Genomic DNA, 21,553 nt, shown 5'->3' on the forward strand with positions numbered 1-21,553 from the left:
GTTTTTCGGGCAAGAGTGATTCCAAAACCTTATAAATTGTCTGAAGATTTGCGGATATATTCTGTTTTGTACAAATTTTCGGTGAAAGAATAGTTTTCCACCTAGTTCCACCTAATATCCTACAAAGATGATCATTTATTCATTCATAAATCAGGGTGTCAGTACAGGAGACTCCAAATTGTCTTATAGGGCAGAAGTGTTGGATGAAAATAAAAGAATATTCTCGACAATGAATAATGAGAACAGCAAAGTGACTGTATAATGTTTTCTGTCGAACTGGGGTGTTTTGAATTTAGATTTAAAAGGATTCGACACAATGAAAGCTTTCAGATGTGTTTTAGTTTAGTATAATAAAATCAACATTCAACTTCAAATAGTATTAATTTCATTTGCCCAGCTGCACTTTCTATTCTGTTTACAGTCAGCTGCATCTCAGAAATGCTTCAGTCTTTTGTTTTGACCGATTGGTTGTATCACTGTCCATTTTCAACACCAAGCAAACCTTTCTTAGCAGTGATTGTGGTTAATTATTGCTGGATTGTTTGTGCAGAAATTGTGCAGAAAATCTGCAGAAAGTATACTTTATGTTTTTATTGTGTAAAACACTCTTTAGCTGCTTCAGTGACAAACCGCAGGATTTTACTGTTGACACTGACATCAGGATTGCACAATTATCTAAACTGATTTTGTTCAAGTATGTGCTTTTTTTTTCAATGAAAATGTAATATATCCACGATACACCCATGTAAACAGATACACCCAAACTCCTGTTTGGTTTACATGCAACATCAAACTTTCAACACATAAAACTGCAAACCTTCCAATTTTAATGGCAAATAATCTTTGAAGTAGCCACAAACAAACATAATGCAGGTTTAACTATTAAGTGTTTCAGCTGTAAAAACATTTGAGTGAGATGTGTATGGCATTCTCCTAAATGGTTAAGCTTCAGGGGCTGTGTGTTCATGCCTTATTTGGGGCTGCCCTTACTACTCACGAGTTCACACACTCCATGTGTCACTGCCTGAGACTTGGGAAAAGATGAAGAGACTGTGTTGGATGTCAAGATATAGTTCAAAGAAGAATTAGAGGAGGAAGATAAAGAAAATACTGAGTCAGTTTTGAATTGGAAAAAAGATTCAGGTGGTGAAGACAAAGTGAACAGAAAGAGGAGAGAGAATGATGAAAGGAGGTGAGGTTTTGGGGAGGGGGTGGTGACCCTCTTTAGCCAATGAGAACAAGAAAGGAGGATTTCAGGGAGGGTGACATGCTCAGTCACCACTCTCCCTTTCAGCATTCAGAGAAGACAGAAGAAGACTAGCCTTATACTTCCTCACTGACTCCACACTTAGAGGAATGACAATAAAGACGAGAGTTCACTCTGCTATGAACTCAAAAGGAGGCCTGAGAAAATCTACTTGTGTTACCAGGAGAAGCTTCTGTTGACAGCACAAAGTGAACAATCTCTGGATTCAGCCAGAAAGACGCTCACCTGTCTGCGCTGGGAGAGAGGCAAACTCTGAGGCTCCAAGTGCACATTCCCAAGTCCAGACAGACTCGAGCCGTCCTCTTCCTGGATCAATTATTCTTATGCATGAAGTTTCCTCTGTGTCAGTGCAGAGCGAGGTGGGCTGAGCTCCAGACTGTGGCACAGTGCGCTGTGAAGGAGAGTTAAAGATTGAAGGTTGTAGCAGCAGACGAGAACGTGTGGTGGTGGAGAGAATGAAGGCTCTACAGAAGAATCAGGGACGCACTGACCAGATGTTGGGAGCCATGGCTGATATGCTTACCTCTGTGGCCATGCCCAATCAACAGTGGGTGAGTTATAACTCAAGTTTGTGTATTTAGCGTCTGTTTATATGAAAGCATCATTCCACAAATTCAAAAGGGATGCAGTACATGTGGAGGTATTTTTCAGGGCTTGCAGAGCATGAGATTTAGCTTATCTCTGGCCAGCATCACCTAATACCAGGCTTATTTTGTTTTATTGGTATTTATTGGCCTTACACCTAAAATGGTCAAGGCAGACAAGCAGAGAGTGGGATGGAAGAGATTCTAGTCTCCGTTCAGTGCTTGGGCGGAATTTTGGATCTTTCTGTGGAACAGGAAGCAGAGATGTGGTGATTAAAGAAATCTGACCATAAACAAAGTCATGCAGGTCTCAAGCCTCACTCAAACCCTGCATATCTATTCGCTCTACTCTATCTTTCCGGTTCTCTACCTTTCTACTCTTTACTGTACTCACACTCTGATACTGATAATGTTAAAGAACACATCACAGGTAAACTGTTTTTGTGCAGTTGCAGTAACACTGGTTTATGTGACTTACTAACCTTTTTTAAAATACAATTTCAAACTCCTCTCATCTGCAAAGTGTCTATTGTAAACTGATGCTGATTGTGTTTAACTGATTTGATAAGGCACAACGTGTAGGAGACATACAGGAGTCAGACTCTATCAGAAGATAGAGTGCATTTCTCTTTGAAATATGTTTATCTTAATAAACCATTTCAACCCCTGACAAAAATCACATACATCTGTATCCCTCCAGAGCAAAGATAACTCTACTTACCTCTATCAATCTGTACTTTTGGTGCTGCTAGGCTTTAAATACAGACTGGAACTGCTGTCTAAGGCTGTTCTTATCCAAATTCTGTGGCAAAAGCAGGGCCTCATTTCCATTGCATTCTTGTTCTATGTGTAATGGAGAAAAGTATAAAAAAGATGCAGGGAATTGTGGAAAAAAATCAGCCACTGGTATAATGTTTTGTGGTTATGCGACCATAAGTGCTCTGTACAATCTTACAATCACTTCCTCCTTGAGAGCAGGGCTCCACTGCTGACAAAGGCATCTCTGTGTGTAGCTCTCGGAAGGGGGTGAGGCGGACCTCCCATCAAGTGGGGAGGAAAAGGGGCCTGCACAAGGCCAGTGGGAGCAAGAGCGGCTGGAGTGGGAGCAACAGGCCACAGCAACGGAAAACCCAGAGCGGAGCGAAAGAACAGGTAAGACCTGAAAGAGCTGCACTGATTGTGACAGAGTGCTTTGTGACCCCAGACCTGCAGTGCTATCTAAATATTAGCCCTCACCAAACCAGTCAGAGCTGAAAAATCTTCAAGATTCAGCTTTGATTCTCTGTTTGAAACATCTCAGATTTCTGTGCAGTAACATCTAGCCACTGAGTCACAATCCACTTGCAACAATATGTGTTGCAGCCAACAAATATACAATATCATCATGTTGAAACAAGAGTCTGAATGGTAAATGTTCTTGGATCTATAGATATGCCTGTGCAAAATTATCCATTTATACAAAAATGTTTTATTTTGACAAAATATTTGCTTTTGAGTCCAGGCTGTTTTTGTATGTTGGCCATATGTGAATCAAAACAGGAATGAGTCCCATCTGCCATATCTGATTATGGTCATTAGGCAGTAATAACTCCAGGGAAAGTATCAGATTGGAGGCACCTGAGTGTTAGTGGTTTACTCCTATTAAACTCCACCCTTTGTACCCTCTATTAGCACTGATAACAGTAAAGTGCTTTACTAAAATTTACCATCCATAAGTAGAATGAGAATGAGAAAGAGTTCTTGTGTGTATAAACACACGCAAGCAATACTTTCCAGATGGGGCAAGAAAACACTCGGCCTCCTTTTCTCTTCTGCCCCATCACTGTTGGTTGAACTTCTTCTCATTTTGCTGCAGAAGGCTTGCGTGTGTTGCCATTTTCCTTGAGTGGAATAGAACAAAAGAAGCGTTGTAGTTGGATCTGGTTTTGGGTTAGAGAGTGGGTGTGTGTGTGTGTGTGTATATACATGGGAGGTTTGGTGGTGTGCACCATGTGGCTGGCCTACTAACTTTTGTGCAGAATAGTATATGGAGTACAGAAGGGGTGTGAGTGGGGCCAGAGGAAGCTGTCAACAATGCTTATCTGTAATGGTCTTACTCAAATTGGGTACTCTGTAGAAGTTAATGTATCCAAATATTATTTTTGGTCATAGCTAAGAGTCCAAAACAGAAAAATAAAAAAGGGGAAGAAAGGCACGATTCAAGGCTATGTAGGAGGACAATGACCAAAAAGGAGATTGTTTATTTCAGGTCCTGAAAAGCTCCTCTGCTCAGTTGTTTTTGCAGCCCAATTTCCTCTGAATGGGAAATTGGTTGGAAAACCAGTAAAACCCACGAGAAAAACATTGGAACTGCAACAACAAGATACAGGGTTGGTCCCAGCCATGACTATCAGCCATAACATTAAATCCACTTGCTTGATATTGTGCGGGACTTTCCCATTCTGCTAAAACAGCTTCAAGAACATTCGGGTGTCCTGGGATGTCTGGATTGGTGACATTGGTAGCAAGACGTGGGTTCTGTGGGTTGCAGGCGGGCTCTCCATGGATGTATACTAGACATCTCCCTGAATCTTGGGATGTATGTAGATTGATGTTTTGGGCTTTGTGTGTTATTGGTCTGTTTTTGTGCACTTTTGGCATTATAGCAGCCCTCCCTGCCCCCTGATGGGGAAGTGCTGTTGTTCAAATGTCAGGACCAAAGATTTCCTTGCAGAATATAGCATTGCAATTTTATTGACCTCTCAGTGGTTTTATTATTATGGCAGGTTCGGCTCTTTATATATGGAAACCATTACATGATTCCTGAAAAGGAAAAACATATTTTTTGTTTTTATTGTGCAAATGAAATAATGGAATTACATGAAGATGTTTTCTTTAACACAAATAATCTTTGGTTATAGATAAAGTATTTAAAAGTATTTTTTTGATGTTTTAGTCAACTTTTAAAAAAATGTTTTATATAAGTATTTACTCTTGCTGCCCACAGTTAGCAGTTCAGTGTAAATAAAACCACAAATAATTACATAATAAAATGCCAACGCAGTATTTATAGTGTCATTGTGTTGATGTTGTAGTTTGATCACCAAAAAGTCGAGCTCCAAACTGTGCTGGAAAATAATTTTTTTAAGAATTAAGTAACCTTCAAACACGCAGACAGAAGACATGTGTGGGGACAGATGATATACCCCTGCTTTCTTAAAAGACATGGTTTGCTGGAACATCTGTTATGTGTTAGAAACAATATGCCTGTCAGTGGCTTCTCAGAAATCACAGTACAGTGCAGCTTCCACAAGTCAACCCCAGCTTACTTTACTCATCTTCCCTCTGTCTTATCAGAGTCTCACTGGCTTATCTCCTTTCATCTCCTCCTGTTTATTCTGCGTCTTTATATACAGGATCTCTTCTTTTATTTTAAAGAAAGACCATGTTTTCAGCTAAGGCTTTAAATGTATATCTAAAACCTGGCCTCACCTTGATGTACACAGAGTTCCTGCTACTTTCTATATCAGATCTCATCTCCTTTAACTGCCAGCCACATAGTTATATTTTCACTCACCTCAGACAATGTACTTCTTTTCTTTCTATTTCAACCAAAGACCCATGAAGCCACATCAGCAACAATGCACTGGACCAGTCACAAAAACAGTGTTGTAAATTACCTATAAATGCCCCCACAAAATTATGTGGACACACAGTTAGCTTTTATTGAACTTTAAGGGTGCTCATATGTCAATGAAATCTTCAACCAAATTTTGAAATCCATTGAATAAGTCTGCAATACAATAATTATTGGAGCATGATATGAAGATCACCTAATATTCAGTGTGCAGCAAGCTCTTCATAACAGACAATAATAGTAGTCTCTTTGCTTTTAGTGGTGAATAAAGTTTTTAAAAAATGTACACGCTCCTAATTTGACATACTGCAGGTACTTACCCCGAAGAAAAGATTGGAATTTAGCAAACAGCCCCTCAAAAAAGTAAATTAATATAATTGTGAGGTAAACTGGGCCGAAAACCCGTGCTTTAGTTCATATCAAGTTTTGTGAGAGACTTGGAGATTGTGCCCTCCCAGAAGAAGTAGAGATCCCCAAGGACTCTGGGACTAAACTTTGTGTGTATGTGACCTTAAATGGACAATTATCAACCTGAAATGTGCTCAGTTTCACATATGTTTTGGCCTTCGTTTCTATTTAATCTCTTACCTGTGCATTTGAGCTATGGATTAGAACATTTCCATTGTGTAATAGCAGCCTTTACCTACTGTCATTATGTTGATTTAATTTGTCTTGAACAGTCAACATTGATCAAGTTCCTATTAGCTTGCTATTTGACAGGCAATAACGGTTTCTTTTGGCAATTTGGGAAGAGCCATTTAAACAAGACATGATCACAAACTACAACCAGTTTTCAGAACCACGGTCAAACTCTTGGTGAATATACAGTATGCCCAGTATTCACTCTCTTTAGCTGTGTTTTTTTGTTTTTAACCACCTTGTGAGGGAATATCTTGCTTTTTAGCTGCTAGACACTTCACTGTGTTTGACATCTAGCCCTGGCATTTATAGTGTTTGGTCCTGAAAAGGGAGTTTAAAGTCAACTGTAAAAGCTTTTTCAGTGAAAACAGCTGCCTGATGCAGCTAAAAATGATGTTACATGTGGGGTAAGAGTGAACCAGAACAGCAAAATGAAGACAGATAAACAATCAGTTGAAGTTTGATATACAGCTCTGTAAATTACCACAGGGGAGCTACAGATTTTCATGATTACTCTCTGTGCAGATGGTTTATAACTCCAATGTCTCTGCTTTGTTATTTGATGCTATTTCTGTATATCATAGCTGCTTTAAATACTTGAGGATAATAATTCTTTCCGGGGAATTTGCTTATTTGGACTTTTCCTTGTGTAATATGACTTTGAGATGACAGAGTGCTTAGTGTATCTCCTGCAGAAACCCTTTTAATCTGGTCCTCTTTCATAAATTCTTGGTATTTTTCTAAAGCTCATCTTGAGTTCCAGAGAATGGTTTAGGTATGGGTTGCTGGAAGGTAGAGGTCATTCAGAAACCGTCCAGGTCACTGTGCCACAGCACAGCGATGATTTTCACCACAAAGTGACCTGGAAGAAAAAGAAAAAGGCAGATGAGGGAGGCACATACAGTGAATGTACCTTTAGTCTCACATGTATGAGCACATATGCACTTTTGACATTCACAAACATTAATGTCTATGCTACCAAACATGTCACATGCGCTTACACCTACAAACCAATCCCAAAAAGGTCAGGATGCTGTTTAAAAACAAAAGATAGTAAATAAAGTAGTAAATGTTGTCTTCTCAGCTCACAGATGTTTACAGTCTGCTATTAAAAGAAGATGGAGTGATTCACAGTGGTAAATATGGATCTGTCCTAACTTGCTGAGATATGATACAGTCATTTAATTCAAAATAGTTCATATGTTTCATCAAATAACAAAGTGTCTCACGTTCAACATTTGAAATGTAACGTTGTGGATAAGATATTGATTTATGAGATTTTTATTTCCATTTCATGCAGCAGCCCAACCTTTTTTAAATTGGGTTGTAAAATCAGGATCACTCTTTGCAGCCTCATTAGTTTCTATGTAATGATTTGCAGCAACATTCATACTCAAGTCATACTGCAGTGTTGCAGAAACAATTTCTAAATGATTTTTACTCTGGTGGGTAGTACCGGGAGTTGCATTTGTTTAATTACCATTTTATCCTTTGGGTGGCGTTTCACATCTGACTAAAGCCCTGTACGCAGCCCGTGGCAGTCTCATGTTGCTACCAGGACAAGGTTCATAGTCCAGCTTCAGGGAGATGAAGAGAAGTAGGGATGCTATAAATCAGGTAGAGGAAGAGAATTCTTAACAGCTCCATTTAAAGTATTGTACTTTGTTTGCTGGGAATAAAAAGGCTTGATTGGGAAGGGAGTATTGTGTAAGTGCAGATCTTTGTGTGTACATGGATGGTGTACCTCCTCTTTGTATAGTGCTGATCTCATGCTGCCTTAGAAGCACTGCTTGATGAGGTAGGTACTGAACGGCACTAGAGAGGAGATGCCCCCACACAGGCCCGCACACACAAAGCGTCAGACCGATGTGTCTTCTTGTATGCTTGCAATGTAGTTTAGTCTAATTGGATAAAAGAACAGAAAAGAAAAGGACATTTACTCCATGACTTTGTCTTTGTGATAGGAACTCAGCCAAAAAAACTTTATAAAAAATAAAGACTCCCACTCACAACGGCTTGTCCAGATTGCCAGTTTGCCTTAATTGTTGCTCAGCTAAGAAATGAAGGAAGGGAAAAACACAGAGATGGAGAAGAACTGAGAAGGAAAAAAACTAGGGAGAAGGGGGTAGGAAAATGAAAGTGAGCATATTTTGGCAGGATTTCAACTGGCTGATGGGGTGAGGAGAGGCTAATGTCTATGGGGGGGGTTGGTGAACACACTGTGAATAAGCAACTGCATTTCTGCTGAACTGAACACTTGCTGTACCTATTTCAGTATGTAAGCTCCTTCTGTGGCTTAAGTGAGTGTACATTAAGAATAAGTTGACCTCAGAGTGAATAGTCTTTGCCAGAGAAGATCTGGTAATTGTGTTTATGTGCACCAGTTGATTTATAATCATAAATCACACTTGAGATTCCCTGTGAACACACATAAATCTTTGTTCAACTGCTTGGCTAAAGTAGAAAAAAAAGAATCATACCCAGTGCATTCTAGTGCTAAGTCTATAGAAAAGCTTTTAAGTTAAGTTCTGTAAATATACATGTAAAGATTTTCTTCAGTTATCTACATCTACACAGGCCTATGTGCGCAGATGAATCATCTTTAGAGTTTGTGTTTGTGTGGGAGATGCAGAGAGAGGGAAGGAGCTAGGGAGCGAGAAGGAGAGATAAAAGAAGAGAGATGAATGTGTGTTAATGCAAGCCTCACCTCACATCCCACGCTTCTCCCTGTAAGCCAGAGGAGGAACATTTTTTCCATATTTCCCTCAACATTCACAGCTTTGTACATGTCTACTGGACTAATTTTTGTGGTCATTTAATGAACGGCTTCACTGCAAACAGCGAAAGTGATACCGTAGGTGTTGAATGTCAGGGCTGATGCACAGAAAAAGGAATCTCAGTCATAAAAAAACAGCATTAAGTATGAAGACCACATGTCAGATATGGCTATTTATTGTTTTATTCTCAGTGATGGAAGAAGTACTCAGATCCTTCACCTAAAGGGAAGTTAAAGGGGAACGCATAAAATGTGTTCATCTACTTACCATAACATTTTGGTGAAAGTCGGCATCCTTCGGAAGACATTTAGATTACTCGAGATCCGTGTATATTCATATAATTGGAGTGAATGGGGGCATAGACAATACAGGCTCTAAATAAGGCATTATCTGTCTTTAGTTCACCAATACTTTAAGATGAATAACAACAACACAGCAGCTATGAGCTAACAGTGCAATAGTACACGTTCATTCATGCATTTGTCTTAAAGTATTGGTGAAATAAAGACAGATAGTGCCTTATTTAGAGGCTGTATTGTCTATGCGCCGGTTCTCTCCCATTATATGGATATACGGATCTTGAATAATCTAAATATCTTGTTCAGGTTTTTTTTAAAAAAGAACTTCCCCTTTAAGTAAAAGTTTTACATCTTTTAATTGCTCTCCTAGAGTCATGCAAGAAAAATCATACTTCAGACGGTAAAAGTATATATCTATGGCAGACACAACAAACAAATGATGAAAATGAAAAAACAGCATTTCAACACAACAATAAGTGCAGCTATGAAACCACACACACAAAAGAACACATTTTAAGATGTATTCTGAAATGCTTTGGTGTTTTCTGTTTAATTTCTGTATGATTCTAAGATGTTGTGTTTTTGCCATTGTGTTTTGCACCTCAGGGTCACAGTATCCAGTTCCTCTGACTGACATACTGCACAAGATATCATTACATTAATAACAGAAAAGCATCAGTGAGTAAACAGCATGTCGCTGCTGTAGCTGCCCGGGATGGAGCTGCTATCAGTCTCAGACACCAGATGAGTTCATAAGGGATCATGGGATGATTAATGAGTGAGGAAAGAAGGAAATCGAAGTTCTCATAGAGAAAACTGTTGTCAGTCATTTAGCTTTTATTGCCAATCATTCATTATTTCATTTTAAGATTTACTGAAATAGAACTTTGTGAAAAGTTAAAAGTTGAGCTTTTTACAAATCAGACACGTTTGAAATTTTGCAGTCGGGGGAACTTCAGAAGCCAAAAAAGTAGAAAACAACTGGTTTGATATTTATCAGTCTCTTGTAATTGAAAATCCTTCTGCACTTAACTAAAGCTGTCAACTAAATAAGAAAAGAGTAAAATTTTTCCTCATGAAATGTAATGGAAGAATCAAAGCATGCAAATAGAATACAAGCACTTCAAATCTGTTTTTAAGTTTCTTGCTCAAGTGAATCATACAAGCACAGATTTCCCTGCATTCACTCCATGAATTTGAATTTATTTCCAGAGTGTATGGTGTAGAGATGATTTTATAACTGAAGGATTCACACAGGCAGCATTTGCTTTGCTTGTAGTGTTTTTCCTTCACATTTTTGTCTGGGTGTCTTTGTATTTTATTTTCTTTGTTTAAACTTTCTGTTCTGTTATCAAAACTATTGTTAAACAACCATCTTTGCATTGTGATCCTATGCTTACACAGGATATTACCATCAGACAAATGGAGACATTCGGCAGTGCTGTTCCTGTGGTGAATTGCCAGTTCAGTCACAGCTGCTTAACTCATCCATTATAAGTAAAGAAATTGAGAGGTAGGGATAGTGAGAGGGAGGATATCTGTTTGTATCTGTATAGGCAAAGGGAATAGAGAAAAACAGCATGCCAACTTAGCCTGAGAATGGAGGATACATCAGTATCTGGGGATTTCTTCTCTTGCACGTTGTACCTGCTTCAGGTTTCCCTCTATGTTTTTGAAAGAAGGAAAGGACACAGAGATACTCAGCAAGTAGTCTAATGTTACTGTGCGTGTACTCTGTAGATGACAGAGAGATCCCGACATCAGTATGTCACCACCATGTCACTATGGAGAGATGAATGCTGTGGAGACAGCCCTGCCAACCACGGAAGCACTTGACAGAGTGCTCGTGTGTGCATGGTGGTTCAGTGCCTGCCGATACTCAGCCATCTGTTGTTTCCATTAATGCCCCCAAAGAGAAACCTGAGTGGATGCTGTAATGTGGCTGTCTTTGTTGCAGCAATCAGGTGGTGATTTACGCACAGCTGGATTGTAGTATAGAAATGAGTTTAGACGCATTCGAATTTAGTTATAGGAACTGCCCTTCCCCAGGGGAACTGTTTCATTTTGCATTCGCACATAAGTCGGGGACCTTTTTCGGGACTGATGTGACTCAACCGTCTGCGACAGTGACGTGTTACTGTAGCGCCACACTCAACAACAAAACCCGCGAAAAGTAAGGAGAGAAGAAAACAAAACAACACCACCAAGAAGCTAACTTGTAGAGCGAGGAGGCCTCCGTGTTTATGGTCTGCATGACGGTGATATTAATCATGGACGATCACATTAGGTGTCTAAGATCGAGGCTGGAAGGGCACACGGCGAGAGTCAGGAGACGAAGAATCGAGCAGCAGGCGATACTTCTTCGTTTCATGAAGGAAAGAAGGAGAGCAGAGCGCCGCAGACAAAGGAGACGACGTTCATGTTTAACTTATTAAACATGCTCTGTTGTGTCCGTGTCGTATGAGTAAATATTTCAGACAAGGGGCGTAGCTACCAGCCACCAAACACCTACGTCATATGTGTTCCTATGGAACCCAGAAAAGACCCTGTCTCGGAGAAGGAGCTAAAATGGTTCTAGGAACTGAGGGCCGTGGTCCCTAGTTCCTGTATGTCCGAAAAAAAAAAAACAGCCCTATTCCTGAAAAGGTTATAGGAACTGCAAAAGGTTCCTACAGTGGGAATGCGCCTTATGGTGTGATATGTGCTGCAAAACTGAGATGAGATCACACAGTGAGTCATAATCCCGTCAGCTTTAGACCTGAGAATGCTGTTTGCTGGTCAGGAAATGAGTGGTTGGATGTCATAGCACGTCATTAAACTATTTTGTTACTTCTTTTAGGTGCTGGTTTTATCTCGAGGTATTTACTTAAATTAACCTATTTTACTAACTGACATTTAAACAGACCATAATTATATCTGTAGGAACGAATAAACATGGAGATGATGATTACTGAGCATAATGTGCTTTGATGTACAGTTCACATCCAAATATGATTGGTTTAGGGCATTCCATTATGTTGGTAATTACACGATCTCTGTTGCATTTCAAATTGAAAGGTCCTCCATAAGATGTGCACAGTCAGGTATCAGACACAAAGGTCTGTGTGTGCACAGATACATCTGAGCTTGTGGTCTATCTTACACAATTTTAATTTTCTGTTTGAACAGAACATAACAGTACAGAGATTATAACAAATAAGCATGACCTCTTAACACAACTTTATGTCAGACATTGTTTGACATTGTTAGAATTACATACAAGTGCAACGGACAGCAACAATCATTACCCTCCATTCATTATACGATGTTGAGAAGTCAAACTAATTTTGCATCTGTCTGTCAGACCAGCCAGCTTGTTTACAAGGGCAGCAAGTCCTGCTGTTGGCAAAAGTGATGATGCCACCGTTTTTGTGAAAAGGTCAAGGATTCATTCAGAGTTTTGAGTTAATTATTGTTTCCGAGATAACAATAGGGTTCAGAACCCCTACAAAAACGTCTTTTTTGCCTTAACTCATAACCAGTCGCAGATTTTGGTATTAATAATTTTTTTAATTTCTTCATTTTTAAAAATTTTTTCGATCAAGACACCAGATGTCTTAGTTAAAAGTATTGCTTTTATTCCACTTTGTCTTCATCTTTTCCTTCCCTCAATAGTGGATTTTGTGTCAATTAAGCAGATGAATCCCTGTGCCCACCACGACCTTGGAATTTGTGAGTTCACACCAACAAAGCCACTAATTGACATTCACTGGCATTCTTTCATTTTTGCATTGATTCAGATTTGATTGAAAATTGTTTCACCCAACCCCCTGCCAAACAAAAAGCATAGGAGCACGTCTTTCTACTGTTGTAAAAAAAATATTTTGATCCTGAGTCATGTGCAAGAACACATTGCAGATCTAAAAAAACAAAACAGTGATACTCTTTGAGGTATGTCTGGAACCATGTGTACATCCGCAATCTGCCCTCAGTGCATTTATCAGTCGGTGCTCCGGGAAGCCACAAACTGCTCCTGAAGTGATCAGCCAGAAGATTCTTTCAGATGGTTAAATTTATCAATACCAGTACATTTGAGGACTTGGTTAGACTTACTGTGCTTATCTTTCATCTGTTTTTTTTATTTTTTGTTTTTATAATTATCAAAAATTAATGACTTTTTGGCTAAAATACACTACTATGTACTAAAGTAAATTGTCAAGCTGCATGGCAAGTGTTACTAATGCCCATGCACAAACATACACTCACAGCTAGAGTAACAACATTGTGAAATATGAAACTGTTTTCTCCATGGAAGCAAAATTAAAAACATATCTTTGCTGGCTCCGTGATCACATTTTAACACTGCTCTCAGGACTGGGGCTCTCCCAGACAGGGAAGCCCACGAAGATCCATGAGCCCACGAGGACCCGCTCTTAAACGTGTTAAAGCGTAACACACTTGGAAAATACATGACATCTTGAACCTAACAGTTCATGCTCTGTAAATAGCAATATACATCAAGACTGACCTGGGTGTAACTATTTCCAGAGTCAGAGCTGAGTGGACGTAAGAGAACATGTCATTTAATCTGTTTCTAGGAGTTGAATGTCTAGGAGCTCCTCTAAGCATTACCTATGCCACAATGAGACTCAACCATGGAGAAAAGAGGATAACAGACTAGATGGGGGGCTGCCGACTGGAGAGGAAATGGAAGGGGTCAGAGAAAAACAGCTGAGAGGAGGGCAGAAAGCAACAGAAGACTGGAGAGAAAAAACTAGGGGAGTGGGAACCTTATCCTGGAATAGCCAGCAACTAGAGCTGCAGACTCCACCCTTCCCACCCCTCCCCTTACTCTCTCTCTCTCTCTCTCTCTCTCTCTCTCTCCCTTGCTATCTCTCTCTCTCTCTTTCTCTCTCTCTCCGAAGCAGTCTCCCAGTCTGTCATTTGACCAGGCAGTTCATAGAGGCGAGAGCTCAGCACCAAAAAGAAAGCAGAGGAAAAAAGGGGACCGAGCACAGGGAGCACATTCAGTATAACAGTAGGCTTGCTGGAATATTTTCTTTGCTTTAGAAACACCCTATCTGTGTGGATGTTCTTCTTGGCAGCTGCTTTTGTGGATTCTCTGTCTCTTGGATGTGAGCTTGAGCTCTGTTTGCAGTCAACTGAAGCGGACAATCAGCTGACACCTTTTTGGGGATTTACACTTTGAGGAGTAGACCTCAAAAAGAGAGGTGGGGGGCAAAGGGATAAAGTCTCGGGCCATGCCCACTTCTGCTCATGGTTCAACAGCATGAAAGGGGGCCACCATCACCATCGCCACCACCGAGGCTGTGGCTGCCAACACTTGTTCCGAAAAGTCCTTGTCAAGTGTGGCTGCTGCTATGCCAGAGTCAGAGGTCAGTATCAAACTCCTCATTGAGCTCAACGTGGTCAGTCCAAGTTACTTTGGCTTGCTTTTGTGGTGATGTTTTTGTGTGTGTCTGTGTGTCAGGACAGTTTACCGATCTCACTAAACTAAAGCAACAACTCAAGTAACTCCTCTCCTCTACCTCTATTCCATATTTTATTACATGTCTTTCCACATCTCCTCTACCTCTCCCTTCTTTTCTGTGAATGTAATCATTGAATCTATTCGTAGACCTCAGTCTGACCCTCTCACCAAAGCAACAGATGTATGTGACATAGGCAAAATTTGTCCTTCCTACAGAGGAGTACACAGTGAGGAACAGGAAAGAGGACATGCATCACACATTCTTCCCTTAAAGATAGAGAGAGAAAACAAACAGGGGGGGGGGGGTTTGGAATAGTGATCCTCTTCATCATGATGAGTATATGTCATTAGGTTATGTGTAGCACGTGGATGGATGAGACATGCAGAGAGACTGAACTACTCTGAAACATTCCTCTACCCCAAACAGTGAGAGTTAACAAAACAGCAGTAACCACCCCCACCTCCGTGTACATAGGCACACACACTACCTCAAATCCCTCGCTATCTTTCCCTAACTCTGCTTTACTGTAATGAAGTATAGCAGAACTAGCAGAGATCCATTGCAATTGTGTGCTTGAGTAAAAGCAGCAAGTGGCATGTGTATAGTAACAACTTGGTTGGCTAGTACGCATAGTTTTGAACAGTTTATTTACAGTTTATACAAAAACTAAAGGACTCACTGTCGCATTCAGCTGAGAACTGGAAAAATAAGACATTAAATGTCTCTTGCTAGCGTTTTCCATTACTGTGTGCCTGTTGCTTCTCTGTCCCTGTTGCTGTCTTGTACACGTGCACATGACCTCTGTCCCTGTGGCCCAGAGGCAAAGTTAAAACAACCACAGTGTCTAATAGCACTATATGAGTTTATGCTGTGGTGCCACGCTGTGTGTTTGTTCCCTTTTACAAGCCTACATCAAAGGCATGTACAGTGGAGCTACCCATTGAGGCTCTGTACTTAGGGGGCCTCATGAAGTTGACTTTCATATTATTGGCCAGCGTTGTTGGATGCATACTTCAGATTCTTTCAGTTTAATCTCTTATGTAATGGATATTCTCCTTTTCCATCGTCTACAGCTCCCCACTGCACCTTTACCATGTTATCATAGCAAATATGCACACACTTAGCTCATGATATATAGACATGGGGGGATTGTAGGAGTTAAACATTTTAAAAGGAACTATTAAAAGGAACCTCAATAAACTTATGGTAAGTGCATTATCCCAACAGTCCAAAATTCTTTAAGTAACTTTCAGTGTATCAAGAACTTTTAGAACGGGACGTATGGGAGTACTCTGTCCTAAAAAAAAACCAAACAAACCAAACAAAAGATGGTATGCTGAAGGTAGTGGTGCTCTCTTAATGTCACAACTTGACATTTCTGAGCCTTGGAACCCTTATCAGTATGACCAAGACCTAGTTGTTTGAGGCAAAAACATAAATTTGGTCAAATGCTGCAAAATTGTTTGTGCCTCTTCAAAATGAAGTCCTTTTTCACAGTTTGGTTCCATATAAAAACTTTGGTGAGGCTTAAAGTCTGAATAGCATTTATATACGTTTCGGCAAGGAAAGAAATTGCAGCCAGTCAACATTTTAAAACATTCTATCTTAAAATCCAGTGTGATCAAAATACCATTTGGCAGTATTCTCTATAGGTAGACTTCAAGTAAGAGACCAGCATAGTCATTAGATAGGAAATTTGCTGCTAATGTGCAAATGCTTTAAAGTTTAATACCACTGACTTCTGTTAGGGGCTTTCTCCAAAACAACTCCCGCTCCATTATTTTCTCCTGCAAAAAGAGTTATCTTTATCTAGAAATCAACACTCTTTTTACCAGAAGTCACTGATGTCCGCCTGATCATTGTTCTGGTTGTCCACTTGAAAATGATGTCATAATCAATAGAGGTTAGGCATAAAAAATGTTTTGGTCCAGTCAGATTTCAAATGTCAGCATCAATCTCAGTCCACCTCTACGCTTCACAAACACGACAGGGATGCACAATAAAGACAAGAGTCCTGCCTTGACCACGGTGTGTGAAAAGGCCTTTAGAGTAACGTTGCTATTGATTTGAAGCTGTGTGCTTTATGAGACCCTCCAAAGTACATTTCTATGTTGTATTCATTGGTTTTGTCCCACCAGTATGTTCAGGAGCTCACACTCTGTACAGCTCTCTCAATTCATATACTACAGTGTCCAGATCAGAAGCAGAAAAGATCAGTTGTCGTTGAGGATTGAATCTCTTGCTGCTCTGACACTTCTTTTACATTTCATCCAATACATTTGTGGAGCTCAGATTGCACCCTAAGGAGCCAACTGTTCCTTCACCAAGGTCAGAGCTGAGTTTGTTATTGTTTTCATTGACAATTGTTTTCCTGTCAGCAGGTTTATACAAAAACTACCAAGCCGGATATCATGAAGCCCAATGGCTTTAAAACATGGGTTAAGAAAAAAATCACGACATTTTGGTGCTGGTCTGGGCCAGTATCTTTAAAATTGCCCTTGCAGAAGATGAACCCTTTGAAAGCACTCTCAGTTTCTTCTATGGTGTTTATCGGAAAAATACAGAAGACCAGTTTTACTCCTCAGCACTTCCCATTGCGCTCTCAGGTCAGGCATATCACTGAAGCAAATTATACCTTTTTTTTTTTTTTCCAAACATAACCTGAAGCAGAGCCTGGATTTTAGCTGAAATAGTCAGGGACAAAATAGATAAATCGCTTAGTACAAGCTGCCAGATTTTGAATGGGACTCTGATATCACCAGTAAACAAAGAATTTCCTCTTTGTTGTCATTTCTTTTATAAATCATGCTATATTATGCTGGATAAAACGGTCTATGATGCAATTACATCATCCAAACTTTCTAAAGAAGCCACTTAATTGACTCAAAAGGAAATTATAAAGAGCTGCATGATTCATTTCCCACTAAGGCATGACAGCTGTCATTATCCAGGACACAAGCTGGATGATGACACACTACACCATTATTTCACACCAGATGCGTATACTGCATATGCCTTCCCTAAGCACACACAAATCAACACCTTGCACATTTTCAGTGGTGGATTTGCTAAACTTAAGTAGCTTCCAGTGCCGTCACTCAAGATAAACGACTTGTCCAGGATGGACATCAGTCCAATCAATTAATTTTTCCACAGAGAAGACTGCAGGATTATATGGACACAGTTATATGGGCCACACAGTTTCTTCATCACTATGTAAGAAAAACTCAAGCAGCAGATATCTTAGCTAAGTATTAGTTGTGTTTATTACATAACTGACAAGAGTTGGGTTGGAAAGTATAAAGTATAACGCTAGAGGAAATATATGACATATATATATATAACAGTGCAGGGGGAGGGATTATTGACTCAGCAGTGCTTATTGCGATAAGGAAGAGCAGAATGATATACAGGTGGAGAGATGAACACATGAAAGACAAAAGCATGCATCAATTTAGCTCTCCTCTGCATTGCACATTAGCAGATTGGCTGCTGGTGGCCATTAGTGAGGCCTGTTTCCCAGCAAAGACTGTTGACAAACCACTTTGAAATGGATGGTGTGCTTTTGTCTTATAATGCCAACAGTCAGTTAAATTCATAAGGCCAGAGGAAGGAAATGCAACCTGCTAATACAACGAGTAATATCTGGCATGAGAGATTAGGAAAAATGTTTTTAAAATGAGAGGGAAAGCTGAAAAAAATGAGGTGTTGCTCTTAAAATAAGAGCAGGTAGCAAGGCACCAAACCATCCCGGTTCAATCCCTTTTGAAAACAATCATAGACTTTCAAACAAAGAAGGAATTCTCATAAAACGCTGCAGAGAACTGGGATGACGGCTGTGATAATGCTTTATTTCTGCATTGATAACAATGTTAAAAATGGATTCTGATCCAACACTGTCAATTTCACATCATATTTTCTGTCTGTGGCACAGCCTCCCTCACATCTATTAGTATTTGTGTTCCACCCTGAAGTAAATTCAACTGTCTGTGCAGGCTGTCAGATTACAAAGGCAAAGATAAAGATGGAGTAGCGGCATGATTATTGCCTCGGCAGGATGAGTGATATCACGACGGAATACACATACAGATGAAAACATATTAAAAACGTTTAGTCGTTTTCAACACGATTTGAAGGCAATACATAATTAGTTTTATAGTAAAATACTCATATTTTAGCTAATATTGTGAACAGATTCTTTCTCACTATAGACTTAAACTACACCTCTTGCAATAAATTATATCCATCGTTATATTTGAAGGAATGTGCATGTTTTCGTTTTATTTTCAAATGAAAATTATACCATAGATGTACCACAAAAGTGCATTTCTCCTCATAAGAGGCTTTTCTAGAAGACAGAGGGAGTTAAAAAGATGGGAGATTTAGGATATAGCTTGACAGGAAGGCTTTATCTGAGACTCCTTTCGCCCTCACCCTCAGTTTCTTTTCTTGTCCAAACTCATACGCTGTTAAGATACTCCACTTATTGGTCTTTTTCTCTGCATAACTCTGACTCGCTCTGTTCCCCAACTGAGGCATAAAGCAGATTTGTCTATTCTCTGGGAGGTTGGGGGTAAAGATGACTTGGCAACAGTCAGCAGGGGCATGGCAACAAAAACAGTGTTTTCATTAATGGATTCATCTCTCTCTCCAAATGTTGCGTCTTTCTATACTTAACATTCGCTCTCTTCTTATATTTTCCTTTTTCTTTTAATCTAAAGAAGGAAAAGGTCTGTGCTGTTATATGCATCTATACAGTATACTGTATGTTCCATTTTCATCTGAGGATGTGTTTATTTATGAGTAATGGGGGCTGATGTTGACTCATGCATGCAGTGAGTTAGGACAAGGATCCCCCACAGCAAAGACAGACAAGACACACACAGGCGCAAACACACACATACATATTTACATGGTTGAATGGCAAAGAGCTTAAATAGGAAATGTGAGAAAAAGGAGGCGGGACATTTGATTAAAAGAGCATTAAATGGGATTATAAGCTGCCTCACATTTCATTGCATGTGCATGCGTGTACGTATTCACTGCATTGACACATATGCGCATAAACAAATGCATGTTCATTAAACTCAATTTCTGATGACCAAACGTTTGCCTTTTAGGTCATTGAAGCAAATTTTCAACATCTGCATCATTTACAACGTACTGCATTTAACTTTGTTGTGTGGACAAAGTATAATCAAAGACAGACAGTAATTAGAACAGATTGGTTTAAAGCAAAAATAGTTGAACATTGTTGGAATTTTTCTGTCCAGTTACCCCTCACAGATTAGTCAGAGTGCATGATGTGTTACAGACGCTGGAGTTGAAGGGGTTCAGTGTTTTGCATTGGCATTGTTGTTTTCAGACATAGGAACTTGGTCCCCCCGTTTTCCGTTTGCTGAACTGCGACCCCACAATGTATGGATAAATGCTGATAACATGCTTTTGACAGAAAGCAGCACTGTTGGCAAATGCTGGGGAAAATTGCCGTGACAGACCGATGTGTCTTTTTATGTCTCAGTTGGAGAACACTCTCTGTCATCAGCTTATAAGGCATACTTCAGACATTATGGAAAAAGCAACAAAAATAGCTGAAATTGAAGGTATGCTGGACTGCTGTAGCCCAGCCTTGTGTTCGGCAGGCTGAGATATTTTTAAACTTTGCACCTCAGCCCACCCTCTACCTCGTCATCTCCTCTTGCCCTCCCACCCAACCCCCTGCCTTCTCTCTACTATGCAACCGATCTCCTCCATATTGTCTCTCTCTCTTTCACACATGCAAAAGGGGAAAGGAGGGACAGAGAGAACTGGAGTGAAGGGAAAGGCAGAATACCCTTACAGCAACCCACTGTTCTCAGTCTCCTAACTGGATGCAGAAATTTTGGAACGTGAACACCAAGTGGAGCATTAAGATCACTCTCTTCCTCCCTCTCCTCTTCTCCCTCAGCTCTTTTTTTCACAGTCTGGTCAGCACACAGTCAGTCAGCTGGTTATTAATAATGTCTTTGCACTATTTCCTTCCTCACCCTTTTTTCACTGCTCATTCTTCCTTCACTTTTACTCTACTAAACGGTCTTGCCCTGACATACTTCCAGGGCTTCCACCCACATCGGCTCCTTCATCCTCACTCTTTCACTCTCTTTTTCCTCTTCCTCAGAACTCTGTTTGTAAATGTGCAGAGGAGAAGAATGAGGGAACAAATTATGAAACACAGGAGTGCATTCCATACCTTGTTTAGAAAGAATTCTCCAACAGAGCAGAGGGGGAGAGGAGCCACTTTCCCCCGCGATTCTACCCCCACTTTCAGCCCATATGGCTCTTTTTATGTGTGCCGTCTTTAGGGACATCCATGACATTTGTTTTTTCTGCACTACTCCTCTGTTATTAAGGCAATGTAAACGTTGCTTAAGTTCTATCAAAATCTAACTTCTCATGGTGCTGTGATGAAGAGCAATGAAAATAAATGCTTGTTCATTTTCTGCTCAGTTGCTTATCTTTAACCAGCAACACTCAACATGCTTGAATACACAGTTTAGTTGAGCTACGGGTACAACCTGACTTGACCTTTTAATTGGACCTTGCTCCAGTGTTCAGGCATACATGCTGGAGAATTGAGTTATCGAACGAAATATGTCCAACGCTGCAACACTGTGGAATGCGGAAAAATGCTAAAGAAAAGAAAAAAATGCTCATTCTGCTGTTTCTAATGAAAATCCTACACCTAAGTCTAAATTTTCCCAACATCTTTTTTTCATCTGACAAGAGAAACAGAGACATGTGTGAATGAAGAGGTTTATTGGTAATTTGACTGTGCTAATATCGAACTGGCCTTTTTTGTGTGGAGTTTGCATGTTCACCCCATGAATGGATGGGTTCTCTCCATATACTCCGTTTTCCTTC

General features: G+C 39.9%; 1 protein-coding gene across 5 annotated transcripts in view; it reads left to right on the forward strand.

The window, feature by feature from the left end:
* The first annotated feature begins 1,242 nt into the window (after positions 1–1,242).
* The window catches only part of arhgef25a (Rho guanine nucleotide exchange factor (GEF) 25a), a 46,392-nt gene continuing 26,081 nt past the window's right edge, over positions 1,243–21,553 (forward strand). For 2 of the 5 annotated variants that reach the window (XM_072366467.1, XM_072366468.1), the window contains exons 1-2: positions 1,243–1,818; positions 2,865–3,003. In XM_072366467.1, coding sequence (XP_072222568.1) covers positions 1,723–1,818; positions 2,865–3,003 — 235 coding nt within the window. In that variant the 5' untranslated portion in view covers positions 1,243–1,722. Of the gene's footprint in view, positions 1,819–2,864; positions 3,004–14,091; positions 14,558–21,553 lie in introns of those variants that run through there. The other 3 variants (XM_072366465.1, XM_072366466.1, XM_072366469.1) reach the window with 3 other exon arrangements.

This window comes from Leuresthes tenuis, unplaced genomic scaffold, assembly GCF_036924035.1.
Source record: "Leuresthes tenuis unplaced genomic scaffold, fLeuTen1.0.hap1 SCAF_16, whole genome shotgun sequence".
NCBI lineage: Eukaryota > Metazoa > Chordata > Actinopteri > Atheriniformes > Atherinopsidae > Leuresthes > Leuresthes tenuis.